This window comes from Helobdella robusta (genome assembly GCF_000326865.2).
Source record: "Helobdella robusta unplaced genomic scaffold HELROscaffold_40, whole genome shotgun sequence".
Classification (NCBI taxonomy): Eukaryota; Metazoa; Annelida; class Clitellata; order Rhynchobdellida; family Glossiphoniidae; genus Helobdella; species Helobdella robusta.
The window spans coordinates 277,516-295,537 of record NW_008704903.1 but is presented as its reverse complement, the minus strand read 5'-3'; the positions used below and the strand labels follow the sequence as shown (position 1 = coordinate 295,537).

Below are 18,022 nucleotides of genomic sequence, written 5' to 3'. Positions count from 1 at the left end.
TTACTGTTTTTATACAAATATTTTTTTCCTTATTGCAGGTTCTTCTGCTGTTACATCTTCTCCAGGTTCTTTTTACTCTTCAAAATTATCTTACGCGTAAACATTTCATTTCAGAATTGCAAATATTTTAATTTTTTAATTTAAAAAAAAATTTTCTTTTTTGTCCAATGTTCGTTTTGACTATAAACTAAGTTGAGGCATAATGAAATTTACGCATGTTAAACATGGTTAATCTTTTTTTCTTATGTTCTTTCTGTCCAATTTTTATCTTCTTTTAAATTATTTTGACTCTCATTTTCTGAGTAGAGCCACTCTATATGTTTTTTCACTGACACGATTCCCAATATTTATTCACATTTACTTGGTCTCTTTATAATACCCTTCAAGTGCTGTGAAAGTTTCAAGCCAACTACAAGTTGTTGTTTGGTTATTTTGTGGATTATCTACAACCCTCCACGTTTAGATTCCAAAACAATCCTTCAGTCAGCTCTACTCACTCCATTTCTGCAATTTTAAATTCACTGTTCGTTCGTTAAAATATTTCCTACCTGATACTTTTTGTATGTTTATTAATTGGTTTCACAGGCTTTTCCACTACCTCACTTTTGCCAGATTAAAGATTGTTTGTCCATTTTATTGTTTCAAAGATTTTTTTAAATAAAAGTTTCCATTTTTTTATGCCGAATTGAAAATAAACCTTTCGATAACTTGTAGTAAGTTGCAACTGGACACCGTATCCAAACCTTCAGTTGTTTGATGGGAATCTGCAATCATCAATCAACACACTTTCTGCTTGTCAATCCAACTGCCTCGCCACACCTGGATGTCGGGCCATCGAATTCACCAGTACCTCTCTATGTTACACGTTCAACGTTTCAACAGTCCCAACTTCCAGTACAACTGGACTCACCCATTACATTTGTCAAAGTTTGTATGCTTCTACGTAACTTGTACATTTTCGTGTATGAAATAATGTTTTTAGAATATTACTTTTTTTTACAAAACTCTAACGTAATTTATTTTATTTACAGATTCCAATAACAATGGTTCGTTAACTTTCAAATGTTCATTGCGTTATAATGCTTTAAATATATTTTTTTAAGGTTTTCACAAAATTTTATTTTACGAGTAAAAAATTATAACAACACAGTCAGGTAAATTGGCATTAAGCATTAAACCATCACACTCTACAAAAAAGTTAATGACTAATAATCTTGAATTTGGAAATAGTCATATACCACACGTACACTTTTAATTCAATGCCACAAAAAGTTTATAAATTTTATACTTAAGGTATTTCAATGAAAAGATTTTAGTGTTCGAATGAATTAGATTTAAAAATCCTGAAGCTGTTTCATTGATGAAATTAGGTGGCTGTACGTGGAAACTTATCATTGGAAATAAAATTTTAAAAAATATTGCTCAAAGCGGTGTGGGCTCATTAGCTGAATGCCAAGCAAGATGCGTTTCAAATTATAAAGCCATTGAATGGGTTTCAACTAACCCTGCTAGTTTGAACTAACAACGATGTAAAACGTGTTTTGCATTGTTCACCTCCATAAAATGGATAAATATTTCAGTAGCCACTTTGAAAGTTTGCAAAAAAACTTGCGAAAGTTTATTAACGTAGGTTTTAATAATTTTGAAGGTAGTTTACCACATCACATAAGAGTTACAAAGAAATTACTTTTTGCGAGAACAGCTAACTTCAACTTAGTGCAGTTGGTCGACAAGTTTCATTTTGAACAAAACCATCAACTTTTTTCAATAAACTGAATGCCTTTTGTTTTCCATATCATTTGCTTCATTGTCAAGGACGATGCACCTGGACTCTTTATAATGACCGTCAAATGGTTGGAGGAACTTCTGTCAACGTGTTGTCATTATCTGAGTGCCAAGCAAAGTGTTCCAGTACCCCAGAATGTAAAGCCATTGAATGGATTCCTGCTAATACTGCTGGAGCACAATGTTATACGTTCACATCTTCAGATACGCCGACCAATGTTGTTTCTGGAGTTGCTCACTATGTTTGCTCAGGTTGATAAGAAATACATATGTCAATTGAATCATTTTCTGTCTGTCGATATTATTATTCCACAACATATTTTTTAACATTTTCAATTGTGTTTTAATTAATATTATTGTCCACTTTTGATAAATTCAATTGATCTACAAACAATTTCTGACTACTGACGCATATGAAGGGGCTTCTCTTTACTGATACGATTTGCGATATTCCGTCACACGTACCTGACTTCTTTATAATAACATGCAATTGTTCTGCCGGAATCTTCAGCCCACAGCAAGTGGCTGTTGAGTGATTGATTGGGTTACACATAACTCGGCGATCCCACATTCATAGCCCTAAACAGCCCTGCTATTAATACTATAGGATTTTCTCGCTATATTTATTAATTTGATATGTTTATTGAATTATAATATAATATAAATTTATAATTAAAAATAAAATTAATAATAAAATTTTTTAACCTAACTGAGTTTTATTTATACTGATTTCAATTTTCTTTAAACATTTATGTTGATAAATTTTATCTTCTTAGCCGTCGGAGTCTGTACGAATAACACGATGACTAACAATAGCAATACAATTAATGGAATTTTGGTAGCGTCAGCTTCAACAGTTGATGATTGCAGGGCTGCCTGCTTAAATCCTACATTTTCTAATACCCAATGTCAGTATGGCTTTGACTTCAACAGCGCTGCTTCTACAGGCCTTCAATGTTACATCTCAACCAATCCCTATCTTAATAATGGCAACATACTTAACGTTACCCACTATTGGTGTAAATGAGAAAATTTACACGGAGCCTAGTAACATTCATTCATTAGATTGACATATATTTAAACTTTTTAGATCATATGCTAATCAATTGTAATAGAAGTGTAGAAATTATGTGTGGGTTCTTTCCTATGACGAACAGCCGTTTTAAAACTTTATCGGTTTAATACTTTAGAGGTTGTGTTAGAAAATTATCTAATTGAAATTTTTTACAAGTGCCTTCTATAATATGGGTAATTTGGAAAATAATATTTCTATTTATTCATCTATTTGAAATTAGAGTAATTTTTATATTCTAAACATACTCTTTACTTCTTTTACAAATTTGGTGTTCTTAACAACTCATCAATGTTATACACATGTGTAGTGTGTGTGTGTGTGTGTGTGTGTGTATGTGTGTGTGTATGTGTGTGTGTGTGTTTGTGTGTGTGGGCGCGCGGGGGTGACCTCCTTCTTTTTTTGCAGTCAGTCTGCTAGCTGCATCAATGTTCATTTAGTCTGGTGGTCTGATGATTTGTTTGTGTTTGTGCGTGTGCGTGTTTGTATGTGTATGCGTGTGATGTTCTCGAACGTGTTTACCGACATTTCAAGATCAAAATTTATTTTTAACCTTTAATAAATGTTCTAACAATGTTCTTAATAAGTTGACCACAATAAGCTGTTATTTATGATAATTATTCGATCATGATGTTGAGTTTACTGATAAGAATGATGATGAGAATGATGACAATGATGTTTATAAAGTACTAATATGATGATGAAAAATATGATGATTTTCGTGATTTTGGTTACATTCAATTATAATTCTTAAAACGATTGTTTTTAAGATAGCGTTGCTGATGTTATCTTTGGAACTGGTTATTGCATGTGTCTGACGATATTTATGATTATTTTCATTAAAAATTAAAGTGATAAGATGATGAAGACGACGGCGTTTATGACGACCCGACAATGAGTTTTTCAGTGAATTTTTTTTTGTCAACATATTCTTTTAGATGTTTTTCAATAATAAAATAATAACCATTTTATAAATTTTTCTTGTTCTTTAAACTAAATATGAATAAAACGTAACATTTCTGTATAATAAAACACAAATATCTCAAGAAAAAAAAATTGAAAAATTATCTCATCTCAGTTTCAATCCGAAAGTGAAATAAAATTCATATGACAATTTGAAGGTTACGTCAACTCTCAACATAGAAATAATTAATAAAGTAGTAGTCTCAAGTATGTAGGCTCATACGAACATGGTCGGCAATGGTGTTGTTCATTTTTGTTGGCACTGGAGCCACATTTGAGAGCTAGAGAGGGGATATTTTTGGTTACCAACGTAGCTTAGAAAGTAGGGGTAGTAGGAGTTCATGTAGGAGTTCCTCAATTTTTGGTTACCAACGTAGCTTAAAAAGTAGGGGTAGTAGGAGTTCATGTTGGCATACCCACAAACACCAAGGTCCCCCTTGAAAGAGTCATACCACCATCTTATTTTTGAAAATTGAAGAATAATATATTTAGTTAGTATACAATAACCGACACTGAGTCGACAGACTCACCGGCTTTATAGAGTATAGCACAGTTATGAACATTGTCATAATCCTTGTCATGGTCGTAGGTGTTGAACTGCATGGAACTTTTCGTGGTCATGCTGTCGGCTGGAGTGACGTTGCCCGAGAAGTACTGGATGATGTTTATTCGGTAGTTGTCACTCTCTGAATTTATTACAAAACGACCGTAATAGGAGTACTGGAGTTCTTTCAGATAGTAAATAATAATTTTTTTCTTTTAAATAATATTGTTAACGATGATTAATATTGAGATTTTATAATAGAAATTATCAAATAAAATGGAATGACAATATATAGACACAAATCTTGCGACTCATACAAAAAACAGAAACATCTTTAAATTATACAACCAGACAAATGAACAGAAATGTTCAGCCAATGACTCGCTAACATTTGTTGACGTTGCAATACACGTGCAGACCGCAGTCGTATCCAAATGTAAGCTGGTGTAACAACACGTTGCCCAACCAATAGGCATCCAACGATTGTTCACCGCAGTCTCCTTCAATCGGCTTGCCACTTGAAACTGAAAAACCAAATTTGAATTATTGCCAGCTCTTATTGAATGCTGTCGCATACGGATCCGTGTTCATTTGCATCAGAAACGTAAGAATTGGAGCGCCATTGGCTTTTCGGTCAATCAGAGGAATAGCAACGGCGTGGAAATTCAAAATTAATTACATTAAAAACTAATTTAATAAATATCTTTTTGTTTATTAATTGCAAAAAATTTTCAAAAATTGTAAATTTCATTATAAACAAAACCAGCATGGTTCATAAAGAAGTTTCCTATCAGGATAGGTTGGCACGAGAGATAGGCTCGTGTTCTTTACAGGCTTCAGCTTCAAAAAAAAAACATCAAATTTGTTTTTGTATTATTGGTAACTAATTCACAAATTCATGACAGAATTAATTGAAATTTTGTAGCTTTTTCAATGAAACTTGAATGAACTTCTTCAACAATAGTAACCGCGAAAAAGGTGCATCCCCGCTCTTGAGTGAAAAGAACCGGCCAATACCTAAACAGTTTGCACACTCCTGAAATATACTAACATTGAACCCCTGGCATGCCTGTTGAGTTGTCAAGTTGGCTCGACATGCAAAAGCGCACAGATGTACAGCAGATGTTATTTCATCCGTAGTCTTTTGGATTGGCTGTAGGTCGGCCAGGTTTATTGTTGTCGTTGGCTGTTCAATTGCACAAGATGTGATGATTTTTGTTTCATTATAGGATTCCAGTAAAGGATCAAAAACTTTCTTATTTGGTTGCAACTTTTGATAGCAGGCAGTGGCGTTGGAAGCATTCGGACGTAGATTGGAAGAAGGTGTTGGCGGATTCACAGAAAAAGACTGCAGTTGCTCAAATATGTCGAGAACGAGTAACTGACAGAGGGGGAGATTTTTTACCATCCTAAAACATTCATTTTGATTGCGTTTCAAATGAAAATAATTTTGTAACATCAACTTTATATATATATTATTTCTGTATTATTTCGTTATATTTCTAATATATATTTATATATTTATTTACTTATTTATTTATTTTATTTACTTATGTTTTCTATTTTTTTCTCAACACACGCGCTCAGGTACAATTCTTAGCTTTGATTTTTAAACTAAAAGATATTGTTTTTAAAACTATTCGGCAATCCGTTCATTCATTTTGAATGGGAATTCCTTTGGCATAAGAGACTACAAAGAATAGAAATGATTTGCACCGACAAGCATGCACAATAATGCGTAAATGAATAGGAACGTTTTTAACAATATCGGCAAATAAGGTGGGTTGGGGAAAGAAAAAAATTCAAGAATGGCTTGAAAAATAACGCAGTAAGTATAGTCGAGCTTACAAACCGTGGTCCAATCTCTAAACTAGGGAGAATTTGTTTTCTACGCATCTAATCAATTCAAGATTGTTCGATGGATTTTGTTTTAGACAGTCACGAACGAACTATTTATCGATCGATTCATTCAATAACTAACAAACTTCAATAATTAACAAACAAAACAAGTTGAAAGAGAAAATTATTTTTAATTTGAAAGCCATACTTTTTTGTAAAATAATTACAAATTTTTAAGTCACTAGTTGCTAATGATTTAAAAAAAACACCTCAAACTGAAAAAGAGTTCATCCAGAAGTCGGCTTTCAACGTCTAAACGAGAAATTACAATTCATTATCACTTTTATCGTTCTAACTTATCATCATCGCCATCAAAATCATCATCATCAACTGCGATATCTTTATCATTCCACCATCATAATCACCACCATCATCACCATTACAATCACTACCACCATCATCATCATCACAATAACCATCATCACCACCACCATCGCAATCACTACCACCATCACAATCACCATCATCACCAACATTATCATCACAATCACTACCATCATCATCCCTCCTTCTTAATCATCATCCACGTCATTTTTATAGACTGATAGAATCCTTTGAAAGACTGCCGATCAACACCTTCTCCGAACTCCGCATGTGTGCCGCCTGGATAATAACGTCCATTCATATTGCAGCTGATGTCAGAGGCGAACCACCAGGCACCTATGTGGAAGATGCAGAAATCTATTAGAAAGGTTTACTTAAGTAGCTTATGGAGTAAGAGTGTTGTCTTTTACGTTGTTGTTGTTGTTATTACTCATTGGCCCGGTTCGATTCAAATTTGTCCAAAATTAAAAGTTATCATAACGCCTTCAAATTTGTGTGTGATGTTACAGCCATGTTACATTCAAATTTGTGTGTGATGTTACAGCCTTTGTGGCACAAAGGATAGGATCTAAATGTTACTAGCCTAATATCACGTGAGCAGTTAAGCATCTGTCGAAGTAGTGTGTGCCATATAACAAAAGTTACTTTAAAAATTATTGAATTGGGTTGTAAATAAAGCTATAGTACGTTGGTTGACTACTAATATATGAACGCTTGAAGCCAATAAAAAATTTTGCCTAAAATTCGTGTATACATGCTTTTAAATTCAATGACAAAATAGCCTAGAATAATATATCTAGTTTTTATTTAGTTGAAGTCATTTTAAATAATTACAAACCATTAATAACTTTTTTAATAAATCTAAATATTGTTTTATGCTTATTTCTGTTTTGAATCGAGATTAATAAAATAAATCTAAAACATGACAATACAAATAACTTTTACCGTGAAACAGCATAGCATTATTATTGGGAGAAGGATCGTTATCCATGTCCCATGTTGTGAAACTCTGATTGTTCGAAATGAGGCATGTCCCATGTTGTGAAACTCTGATTGTTCGAAATGAGGCAGAAGGCTGCGATGGAAATATAATTAGCGAATGATTATACTGATGACGATATTGAAATGGGAATAATGATAATAGGGGCAATAATAAAGATTATGACAATGATGGTGTTGATTTTTTTTTAAGTTTCTTAAACGTTTAACGAGAACATATTCAAGAAATTTCGTTATAAATAAAGAATTGCTTTAGAGAATCATAAACTAGGGCGATTGCGAAAACATCTTCAATACCAAATTGAACAACTTTTTACCACTGTTCTCTTTAAAAGTCATAAACATTCAGGACATTATTATAAAGTTAGGAAAATAATGGTAAGCATGGTTAACTCACAATAATTTCCCCCACATGAAGAATACCTGACCATATAATTGCTGGCACTGCCGCCCAGCACAAAACCGTACAAATAAGCATAGGCTCTCTTCATATCGAAAGCCACCGCCATCACTTTCAACGTGTGATTCTTTTTTCCAGATGTGTGTTGACTCACAAAACGGTTTCCTTTCAGATTTAGAAATTTGAATGATATATAGCGAAGTGAAAGATTACCAAAGTCATTATCTTATTACCAATTATCATATTTTTAGTATGATTATGTGGAAGAAAGCAAGAATTAAATAAAATAGGTTTTATTTTAAAATGCTGGCATAATGTACACCGACCCATCCAAAATTCGCCCAATAGGTCTCCAAATCCATACCCGTAGTCGTACCAGGTCCTGTAGAAATCAACTGATCCATCGAACCGTCTTTGAAACACCTGTGAAAAGTTAATTGCTACATTCCAAAAATAATTATTTCGAATATTATAAAATTATATTATAGTTTAATTTTTTGTGTGTAAAAATGTGAATTGACTGATTATTATGAAACCTATCAGTCTTTACAATTCATCTATCAAGAGTTTAATCAGCGGCTGAAAGTTTGTTTATTTTGGGTAAGTTTTTATTAAGTAGTTTTAATTTTTATATGAAAAATAATCATTGAACTTGTAGAAAGCAATAAAATGATATTTTAAATGAACCTACAAAGTGCTACTAACACAAATGTTAATTTTAGCTCTGTGTATGAAATCACTCACTAACCAAGTATCTATTATTGACGTCCTCAAAATAACAGTTAAACAGGATAAACGTAAGAATTTTTTTGGATCCAGTATACTCCACTCTCGATATTGCTAGTTAGACTGCCCACATCGTTGCAATCTGTAGGAACTTTTGAAGATAAAAATTGTGACAAAAATGAAAAAAAAACTTGAAAAAATTAACATAAAATTAAATTGACGTTATGGGATGGCTTGGGCTTTTGGGCGGCGAGATTGTGCTATGGTTAAGGCGCTTGATCTTAGCCGGGTTTCAATGCGAAAAGAGTGGTTTTTCTGAAAATTTGTTGAGAGAATTTAGTGATAATTGAAATAAAAATGGTGTTGAGAGGAAACTAATGAAGAAATAAAGTAAACTATTATGATTGGGATTGTTCATAAAAAGGTTTTAAAAAATAATAAAAACAAAAAAACAAAATTCAATAGTACATCTATGGTAAACACACGAAAGATTTCATATGAAATTTTGTAGAAAAAATTATAAAAACTTTTACTGAAACATGTTGGATTTCTTAAGCTGAATTTCTGAAATCAAACAATGTTATTTTCATTTTTGATTACCTATAGTTCATTCATTATGGAAAAAAAGAAAAACTTGCAATAGAATTATAAACAAAACTAAAAAAAAATAATTTTATTTTTTAAAAATAAACTTTAATCTACATTCCATTAACACAACCTGATAAAAGGAACAGTTTGCACTACTACTCAAGTTGTAAGCATCTTTCACTTCAAACAAGTGACATTCTTTCGAAGCCTTTTTGAAATAGAAATTGAAACCGTAGCACGATCCAACTGCTGACTTTACAATCAAATTAGGAAAATTCGGGAGCTGGTTCGTTGTAAACTTGATACTGTGTAGTTGCACGCTATACCCATTTGTTTCGGTGATATTGTAGGTTAAATTTGGGTAAAATAATGGTTGTGGAAAGGTGGTGGTTGTTGAATTTTCAAATGAAAAATTAATCCCATCGTACCGACTGCATTCGGCTACACAGTCCAGTGCCGATCTCACGAATGTTACAATTTTATTCGGCTTATCGGTGCAACAAAGATCGCTTGTGTTCGAATCTCCCCAACGACATTTCATAAACTTGTTATCGAGACTTTGAGACAGTTTGAAAATTGTCAAAATCGATATTAATATTTGGTTTCATCGTAATATTTTAAATGTTAGAACGTCCACAAACTTTCGCTATTAACATTGAAACATTAACATAAACAATTCTGTACAACAAACGAATGGTTGTAGATTAAATGAGTAAGTATTATGTTGTTAATCGGTTAATTTAGAAAAAAAAATAAAAGAACCGTTTTAACTTATATGAAAATTTGAAAGAAGGATATCATGTCATGTATGAATGAAGATTTGAAACATGGATATCTATCTCAGGTCTGAAACATTCTTGGAAACTTATAAGGACTCCAAAATAGCAGCATTTAAAAGCGACTAATACACTCACGTACATATGCACACACTCAAATTCTCCCACCTTGTGATCGATGTAGATGTTGGCAAAGGACCTTACGCCGTTTTCAAAGAAAATTTTATAGCTTTTTATTTGTTTGTAACTCGCGCACACAAAAAACAAAAACTTATGTCACTTTATGTTTTTCTTTTTAAAATTTAATTAAATATATTAACCGTGAAGCATGTTAGAAATCTTAGGAAAACAAGGTTCAAACCCCATTAATGCGGAATTATGAAAATTTTTTAATAGAGGAGTCTGCAGAAAAAGAAAAAAAGCAAAATGTAAATGTAGGAATGTTTGGAAAGAAACAACATTATTTTTTTCAAAAATCCAAATATTAAACTTTAGCTTCTTCTTTTTAGTCTAAGTGCTTGTTCAACAAACAAAATTATTTATTTAGAAAAAAAACGTTTAAGCAAACAGCTAATGTAGAATTTTTTAATTAAAAATTTTCTAACAAAGTTTTTTTAATTGCTTTTGAAGAAATTTACTGGAATGAAGATAAAAAATATATTTTGAACAGATTGTACTAATGTAGCAGAAAAGTACCGGCCAAAATTATCTACTCCAGCCAGCCAAGTGTAAGTTAACCTCCTCGAAATGCCAGCTATGAAAGTTTTTTGATAGTTCTTGAGAAAATTTTTAAAATGAGAATTAAATCTGGAGCAGTCTCAGATCAAATTTTATGGTATTGAAGTTATATTCCGAAGCCATCTCTATATTGCATTCATTTGGGAAAAAAAGAATCTTCAATCGGTTCTTGAAAATATCACGATGTTATTAAATGTTTAATTCGTTTGTTCGTTCGTTCGTTCGTTTGTTCATTCTTTGTTCATTTTTGGCGACGCTTGCTGGTTAAAACAACTTTAAATGTACCATGAGGAAATTTTTATTCTCAGCTAAAATCTAATAGATGTAAATCAATATACATTGAAAGTCTGTAAAATATGGCAAGTAAGCTAACAGATTTTAAACATATGATAGCAAAAAACCTAATCAAAATAAATACACAAAGAAATCAACTAATTTTTTTAACTTTTCGAGAAGTTTTTCAAACAATTAACTAAAATAGAAAGCAGTAAACAAACAAAAATACACAGTTTTTCACGAGTTACAAAGTCCTAAACAGTCAAACTTCTGAATAATTAAATGGTAAATGAAGTGAACAAAATGAAAACATGCAATTTTAAATATGATTGGTATTTAAAATTTCAAAATTATACTGAAATTATAGATAACAAATTAAATATTTGATAGAAATAAAATGAAAATAAGCAAATCAAACATAAAATCGTCTTCATTTAGATCCTTCAAACATTCTTAAACTAGCAAAGCACTGGCTTCATGCAACTGTAACAGCCAAACCAATCCGGACAGCAGAGTGTACCCTTGGCACATTTCATTGTGAAACAATTCAGCGAACATTTTTGGCAATAGTTTTGAGGAATGTTAAAAATCTTTGGTATAGTTGGTTTTGGGCAGCCTTTTTGTTAAATAAAAATAGTAATTATTTTTATTATTATAATTAATATATTTTAAAATTGTAAATATTATATTGGTAGATATCGAAATAATATTATTAAATCTGTCATCCGTTTGTGTCATAATTTCGCTTTTCCTTAAAAACTTTAAATATGAAAATAAAAGTTATGTTATTGATAACATTATTGATTAGTAAGCTATCTTAGAATAGTCATTTGAAAGTTTCATATGTTTTAAACACACAAATTGCGTTCTTCAATTTCATTTGAAAATACAATTTACGACAGTACCTACCCGCAAACTGTGAAATGAGGTTCAAATTATTGAAACTTAGATAACAAAATCATAAAAAGTTTTAAACAAAGTTCATCACAGAGAACAACATTTTTTTATAAACTCACACAACTTGGGCATAATTGGAGAAAGGCAGTCGTAACCAGCTAGTGGGTTGGAAGCGTTTCTTGGAACACATGTTGTGCCCGGTTTGCATTGAACGTTCTCATTCTGAAACAATGTTCCCACAGTTAACATAAAGGACGCAAAGGTTTAAAACTTATTTGTAAAAAAATATTTAGAAATCTCAGTTCCTATATAGTGTTACAAATTATATCTTCATGTATACGTTACTTAAACATTTCTTTTTTATTATTATTATTCTTTAAAATCAGGATCTGACAGACGCAGAAACTGTAACAACATGCGAGGCAGTAGAACAAAATTAAACAAATAAGAAAATAAATACAAAAAGTGAGGAAGAGAAATGATGAAACATGAAAAATAAAATATGTTAGACTAAAATAAATAATAATAATAAGAGAAATAAAAGAAAAGTAATTGACGATGGAATATAAAATGAAGTAACGGCAAATTGATAGACTAGAGGATGACTTAGTGAGGTGATCGATAAAAATAAAGGCTGGACTTGGTTGTGAAAAATATTTCTTAAAGTTGACTCATTTCAAATAGTAAATCCGTGGTTAACAAAAAAAAATCAATTTTTTCAAACCATTAACTAAAAATCTATTCACAAAAAATTGAGGTAACCTCGCAAGCGTTGTTGCATTTACAAGTTAGACAACCATTGGCGTCTGTCCAGTACCCACTAGCACATTCATTCACACAGCTGATAGGACTACACTCTTCATAAAAAAAAAAATTATTTCAATAATTTTTTTTAGTTTTATTTTACCGTTTATTTTCTAAAAGTAAAATTTTGAAAAAGATCAGTTAAATTATTGTAGGTCGATATATTAGATCTATTTGTTTTTATTCAATTTGAAAAACTGATTGGTTAGATTTTAATAATAACCATAGTTTTTACCATATAATAATAATTATTGGAAATTGGATTGTGGGTTTTCACAAAAAATTGACTAAAAATATCTTTCATAAAAATATTAAGTAGTAGAAAAACGAAAAAATGCTTGCATAGATACAGAACAAAGTTAAAAATTAAAAAAAAATTCTCTCTTCAAACAAACAAAATCTAAAATTCAACATTTGCGAATAATCTACAAAAATTAAAAATTAAACTTGCTAGGAACGCATTGATAGTCCGAACAACCAGTAACATTACACACGTTCTTGCAAACATGATCTGGAGCACAAGGTATCGTCTGTGTTAGAAACAAAAGTTCATTCCAATCACTTTTTTCTCATTCCTACTATTACTACAACAATTGCTAGTACCGCTACTGCTGCTGCTACTACTACAACTACTATTACTGCTTCTACTACTATTAGTACTACTACTACTACTTCTAAAAAAGTGAAACTAACTCTGCAATCTCTTGGACAGACACAAATCGGACATCCAGCTTCGTCGAGATCTAGTTCACATGGTTTCAAGCATTTCACTTGCAGCTTTGGGCAAATTGGCAAGACTGGTGCTGCAAATTGGAAAAAAATGTTGTTTGTGAACGTGTGAAATTGTGTTAAAAATTCACGATATTTATGAGAATTTTCTTTTCCAATAATATTTTCATTCAAGATAATTACTCAACGACATATCTATCGACTTCGAACTTATTAATTTCAGTAAAACATATGACTAGACACAGTTATCAATAAGTAAACTTGTAAATAATCTTTAACAAATTTAAATAAAAATCAACATTGGCAAAACTTACAATTAATAGACTCTGACGTATAAAGGTTCAACAGGAGGACCAACGAAGCAGTTACAAAGACGAACATGATTGAAATGACGATACCTACTATAACAGATCTAGAAGTAGTAGTAGTAGCAGCAGCAGCAGCAGCAGCAGCAGCAGCAGCAGTAGTAGTAGTAGTAGTAGTAGAGTTGACAGTATCTAATAGTATCTAACTCTTTATGCTAATGTTTGAATTGTAATAAGTTAGCGTTGAAGATTCCTCTTTATATACCAATTCGCCAAGCAACTTCAGCACGATTCTAACATTTAAAAATAATTTTAAATCGTGTAACTATTAATGATAATATTATTAATTAATAATTTATATCTATTATTTATTATTATTATTATTATTATTATTATTGTAGTCATAATTTGAAACTATTATTAGTAGTAATAATTTACGAACAAACTCGTGACAAAATATTATTGTTGCGAAAAATTTTATGAGGTTTAGTTCGGCTCTAGAAGAATTATTTTCCATACAATGACGATTGAAAAAGCGAAGCCATTCACAAATAATTTGAAATAATAGTGCTGAGCGCCTAACTGAAAAGTTGTAGGAGGCTTTTTATTGACATTAATCATACATTCGCTAAATTTTGTTGCGATTTTCAGTGATTCATTCGGTGCTTTGCTAATAATAGAGTTGCCATTAAATAAAAATACGTCATGAGTATAGTAAAAAATAAATAAAATCAATTTTTAGCTTATAGAAAATATTATTTTATTACAGATTTCAAATTGGCTTGCTGATACTTATAATGGTTAATAGAAGTCAATTTCATTACGTTTTTGTGAGATAATTTAAGATATAACTCTAATAAAACATGTATTTAAGTTATTAAGAAATTGATAAAAAATTTCAAACTTGCAAACTTTTAAAGCACAGTCATAGAATCAGGTATTTTATTGATTGTAGTAGTTTGAGTGGTTATGTAGAGTTACATAGAGTTGCGTGGTTATATAGAGTTGCCTGGTGATTTAAACTTTGATAAAATTGTAAGACATTACATAAACATAAAAAATAAAATCTAGTAGTTTTTGGAAAAAATTATTGAAAACGTCAAGAAATAAAATAAAGAGATATATAACAAAAAAAAAACATTGCTGTTAACCAGACTAGAGAATTAGATCGGGAAGAAACAAGTTAATGGTATTAATGGCACGTGTCTTATAACACGGTTCAAGAAATAATTAGATGATGATAGACTAAGTTTTTTTTTGGACCAATTTAACACCGTTCTATCACCAGACATTTTTGCTTGAACCTACTTTCTGAGTTGAGAACGAGATAATTTAGGCAAGGTTTGTAGCGGCTTTAGTGTTAAGGGGTCACTTTTTATTGTTTTTCGTTTGATGTTTCTTTTATTAAGATATATACATTGGTTTTCTATCTTTTTCAAAAATGAATTTAATATAAATATTTTATAAAAAAAACATTTTAATTCTAAAACAACCAAAACGTTTATGAATATGAACCAAATTTTCACCTAAATAATTTTGAATAAATTAAAATAATGCACAGCGCCTGTGAGTTATAAAAAATTTTCATTAAACATTTTTGTTTTATTAATAAATAATAATTTAGCAATAAGCAATTATCTAAAAATAAGTTTAAATAATAAACACTGTTTCTTTATTTTTTTTTAAATTGAACTAATTTTACCAAGAACTAACCAAAAAACATTATAGTACTAACAATGAAAAACTCTGATTGGCGACGAAAGCGTTAGCCAAACTACCTATAAAATAAATAATAAATGCATTGCGTTATAAAATGTTTGGAGATTAAACCAGACTGAAATCTATCCATAATCATATCTGTATCATATATGACATATCACTATATTATCTATAATATGGTAACATGATAATACGGATGATATCATATAAAGTAAGTCATTATAATGTAAAAAATATGATATAGCTATATCATATAGGATTGTGGCACCATGTAAAATATCTCGATATCCTATTAAATCTCATGATATCATATAATGATATCATGTAGAATGTCATGATACTGTACATAATATAATTGAAAATATTGCGATCAGTATTAAACATTAGCAAATAAAAATAATTTTCATAGACATGTAAAAATAATTTGTAATAGGCCGCATTAAATTTAAAATACCTGAAAACTACATTAATCTTATTCAAACATTCACACCAGCACTTGCCAATTATCGAACTTTAAAAATCATTTTCTCGATAATCAAAACATCCAAAAAGTCCTTTCAAATTCATTTAAAATTCTATTCATCATTTTACTTAACATCAAGCTATATCTAATAAATAAACATAAAAACCGAAACTATAAACATAAAAGATCATAAAAAAAAGAAGTCCGTATAAACATGTTTATCGGAAAATCATTAGACGTCACGCACATACAAACATACTGTCAGGCACTCTCACACGATCTACATGGATTGCATGACACAATCTACATGAGCCGCAGAGCAGACATAGTAAGAGCCAGCATTGAAAGAAGAAACACTAGAGAACACGTGAACTGGCTTGAATGGTTGCAGTAGTCAGTTTCACAAACACATTGGAGATCGTACGTAGAGTCCCCTGTGTTCGACTTTATGCAGCCTTTCGGATTCAGCTCTGCGACGCACTGTCTATATACATCGCTGACTTGGCCTGTGTATGGTGATTGAGTTTAACAGTTTTGTTCTGTATTATACAATGATTTGTATTTTGAGATTTACAATTTATAATTAATGACTTGTAGTTTAAGTCAAGAAATTTTCATTTAATGACCAAATAGAAAATAAAAAAAACGTTCCCAGCAAAATCGCTCAACTGACAAACATCAACACCAATTCAACGATGGCAAGGAATTTTTTTTACATTTATAAAATCAATTAAGCATTTTATTTTATATTTTCAAAGATTTTTATTTACCAATCGTTTTCATACTATTTTACGATATGTTGTGTTGTTTGGCGTGTTGTTTGGCGTGTTGTGGCGAGGCGTGTTGTGGCGAGGCGTGGCATGGCGTTATGTCCCGCAGCGTTTCACTAAACCATGTTATGGCATTACAAAAGAGCAAGTAGGACCTAACCGTTTTTGTAGTAGGTAACAGAAGAGCAATAGTTCCCAACACATTTGATCATACCGGCGGCATTCTTATCGAAATTAGCTCCGCACCCAGTCGCTAGGGTATCCGTTGAACATTCGTAGCAGGTAAGAGCCATAGAGAGCTGGGGTAGGGTAGCCATCAGGATTGTCCAGAGCAAAGATATTGTGACAGCCAGCGAAGTTACGGGTGGCATCTGTAAGGAATGGTTTGTTATTTTAGTGTGGTGTGATTTAAATTTGTTTTGTGAAAGTTTAAAACAAAAATATACGAACGTTTTTAAAATATGGATTTTTCAAAAAGTATTAAATTTTATAAAAAAAAAAAAAACAATGAAAATTTAATTTTAAACTTTGAAAATTGTTATTTAAAAATATGAGCTGTTTAGATATTCCAAATATTACATACGGTATACATGCGTCTGCCATTTGAAACACATTTTATAATACAATTTCACGCACATACTTATAAGGGTGTATGTTTTAAAAGTTGAAAATTCACACGTGATAAAAACGTCAGAGAAAGAGAGAGAGAGGTAAAGAGAGAGAGAAAGAGAGAGAGATGAGAGAGAGAAAGAGAAAGAAAACGAATAAAACATCCATACTAGTGCTTAATACATATATTGATTTATAATAATACGCTATTTAATCAAGTATTCTTATTTTTCATTCCATTATTTTCTGAAGATGATAAATCGACTCTAAGAAAAACTAACAGAGAGAAAAAGAGAGAGAGAGAGAGAAAGAGAGAGAAAGAGAGAGAGAGCGATTCTTCGACATGTCATCAGAGTGAATTGAATGACGAAAATCATACATAGATGTATGTGTGTGTAAATATCATTGTGTGGTGTGTGTGCGCGTTTGTAAATATCTGTGTGTGTGTGTGTTCGTGCAGATATCTGTGTGTATGTGTGTGCGATGAGTGTTGAGGGAGCGATGTGTGTGTGTGAACAAGTATGTTTGTGTATGTCTGTTTGCAAGAGTATGCGTTTGTGATATATGCATGTGTATGTGTGTGTATGTATATGTGTGTGTGTTTGTGTGTGTGTGTGTGTGTGTGTGTGTGTGTGT

At 31.2% G+C, this 18,022-nt stretch overlaps 2 protein-coding genes across 2 annotated transcripts in view; one reads left to right on the top strand and one right to left on the bottom strand.

Moving 5' to 3' along the window:
* Nucleotides 1-823: 823 nt before the first annotated feature.
* On the top strand, nucleotides 824-2,321 carry HELRODRAFT_176879 (hypothetical protein; the record flags this gene model as incomplete). The annotated part of the gene is made up of 4 exons (XM_009025126.1): nucleotides 824-927; nucleotides 1,151-1,154; nucleotides 1,816-2,037; nucleotides 2,205-2,321. The coding sequence occupies 4 exons, from the start codon at nucleotides 824-826 to the stop codon at nucleotides 2,319-2,321; spliced, it is 447 nt and encodes a 148-aa protein (XP_009023374.1).
* A 12,969-nt stretch (nucleotides 2,322-15,290) lies between these two features.
* HELRODRAFT_192909 (hypothetical protein) overlaps nucleotides 15,291-18,022 on the bottom strand; it is a gene marked incomplete at its 5' end in the record, with an annotated part of 10,241 nt that continues 7,509 nt past the window's right edge. Inside the window, 2 exons of the mRNA XM_009025125.1 lie at nucleotides 15,291-16,513; nucleotides 16,938-17,148. Coding sequence (XP_009023373.1) covers nucleotides 16,311-16,513; nucleotides 16,938-17,148 — 414 coding nt within the window. The 3' untranslated portion in view covers nucleotides 15,291-16,310. The remainder of the gene's footprint in view (nucleotides 16,514-16,937; nucleotides 17,149-18,022) is intronic.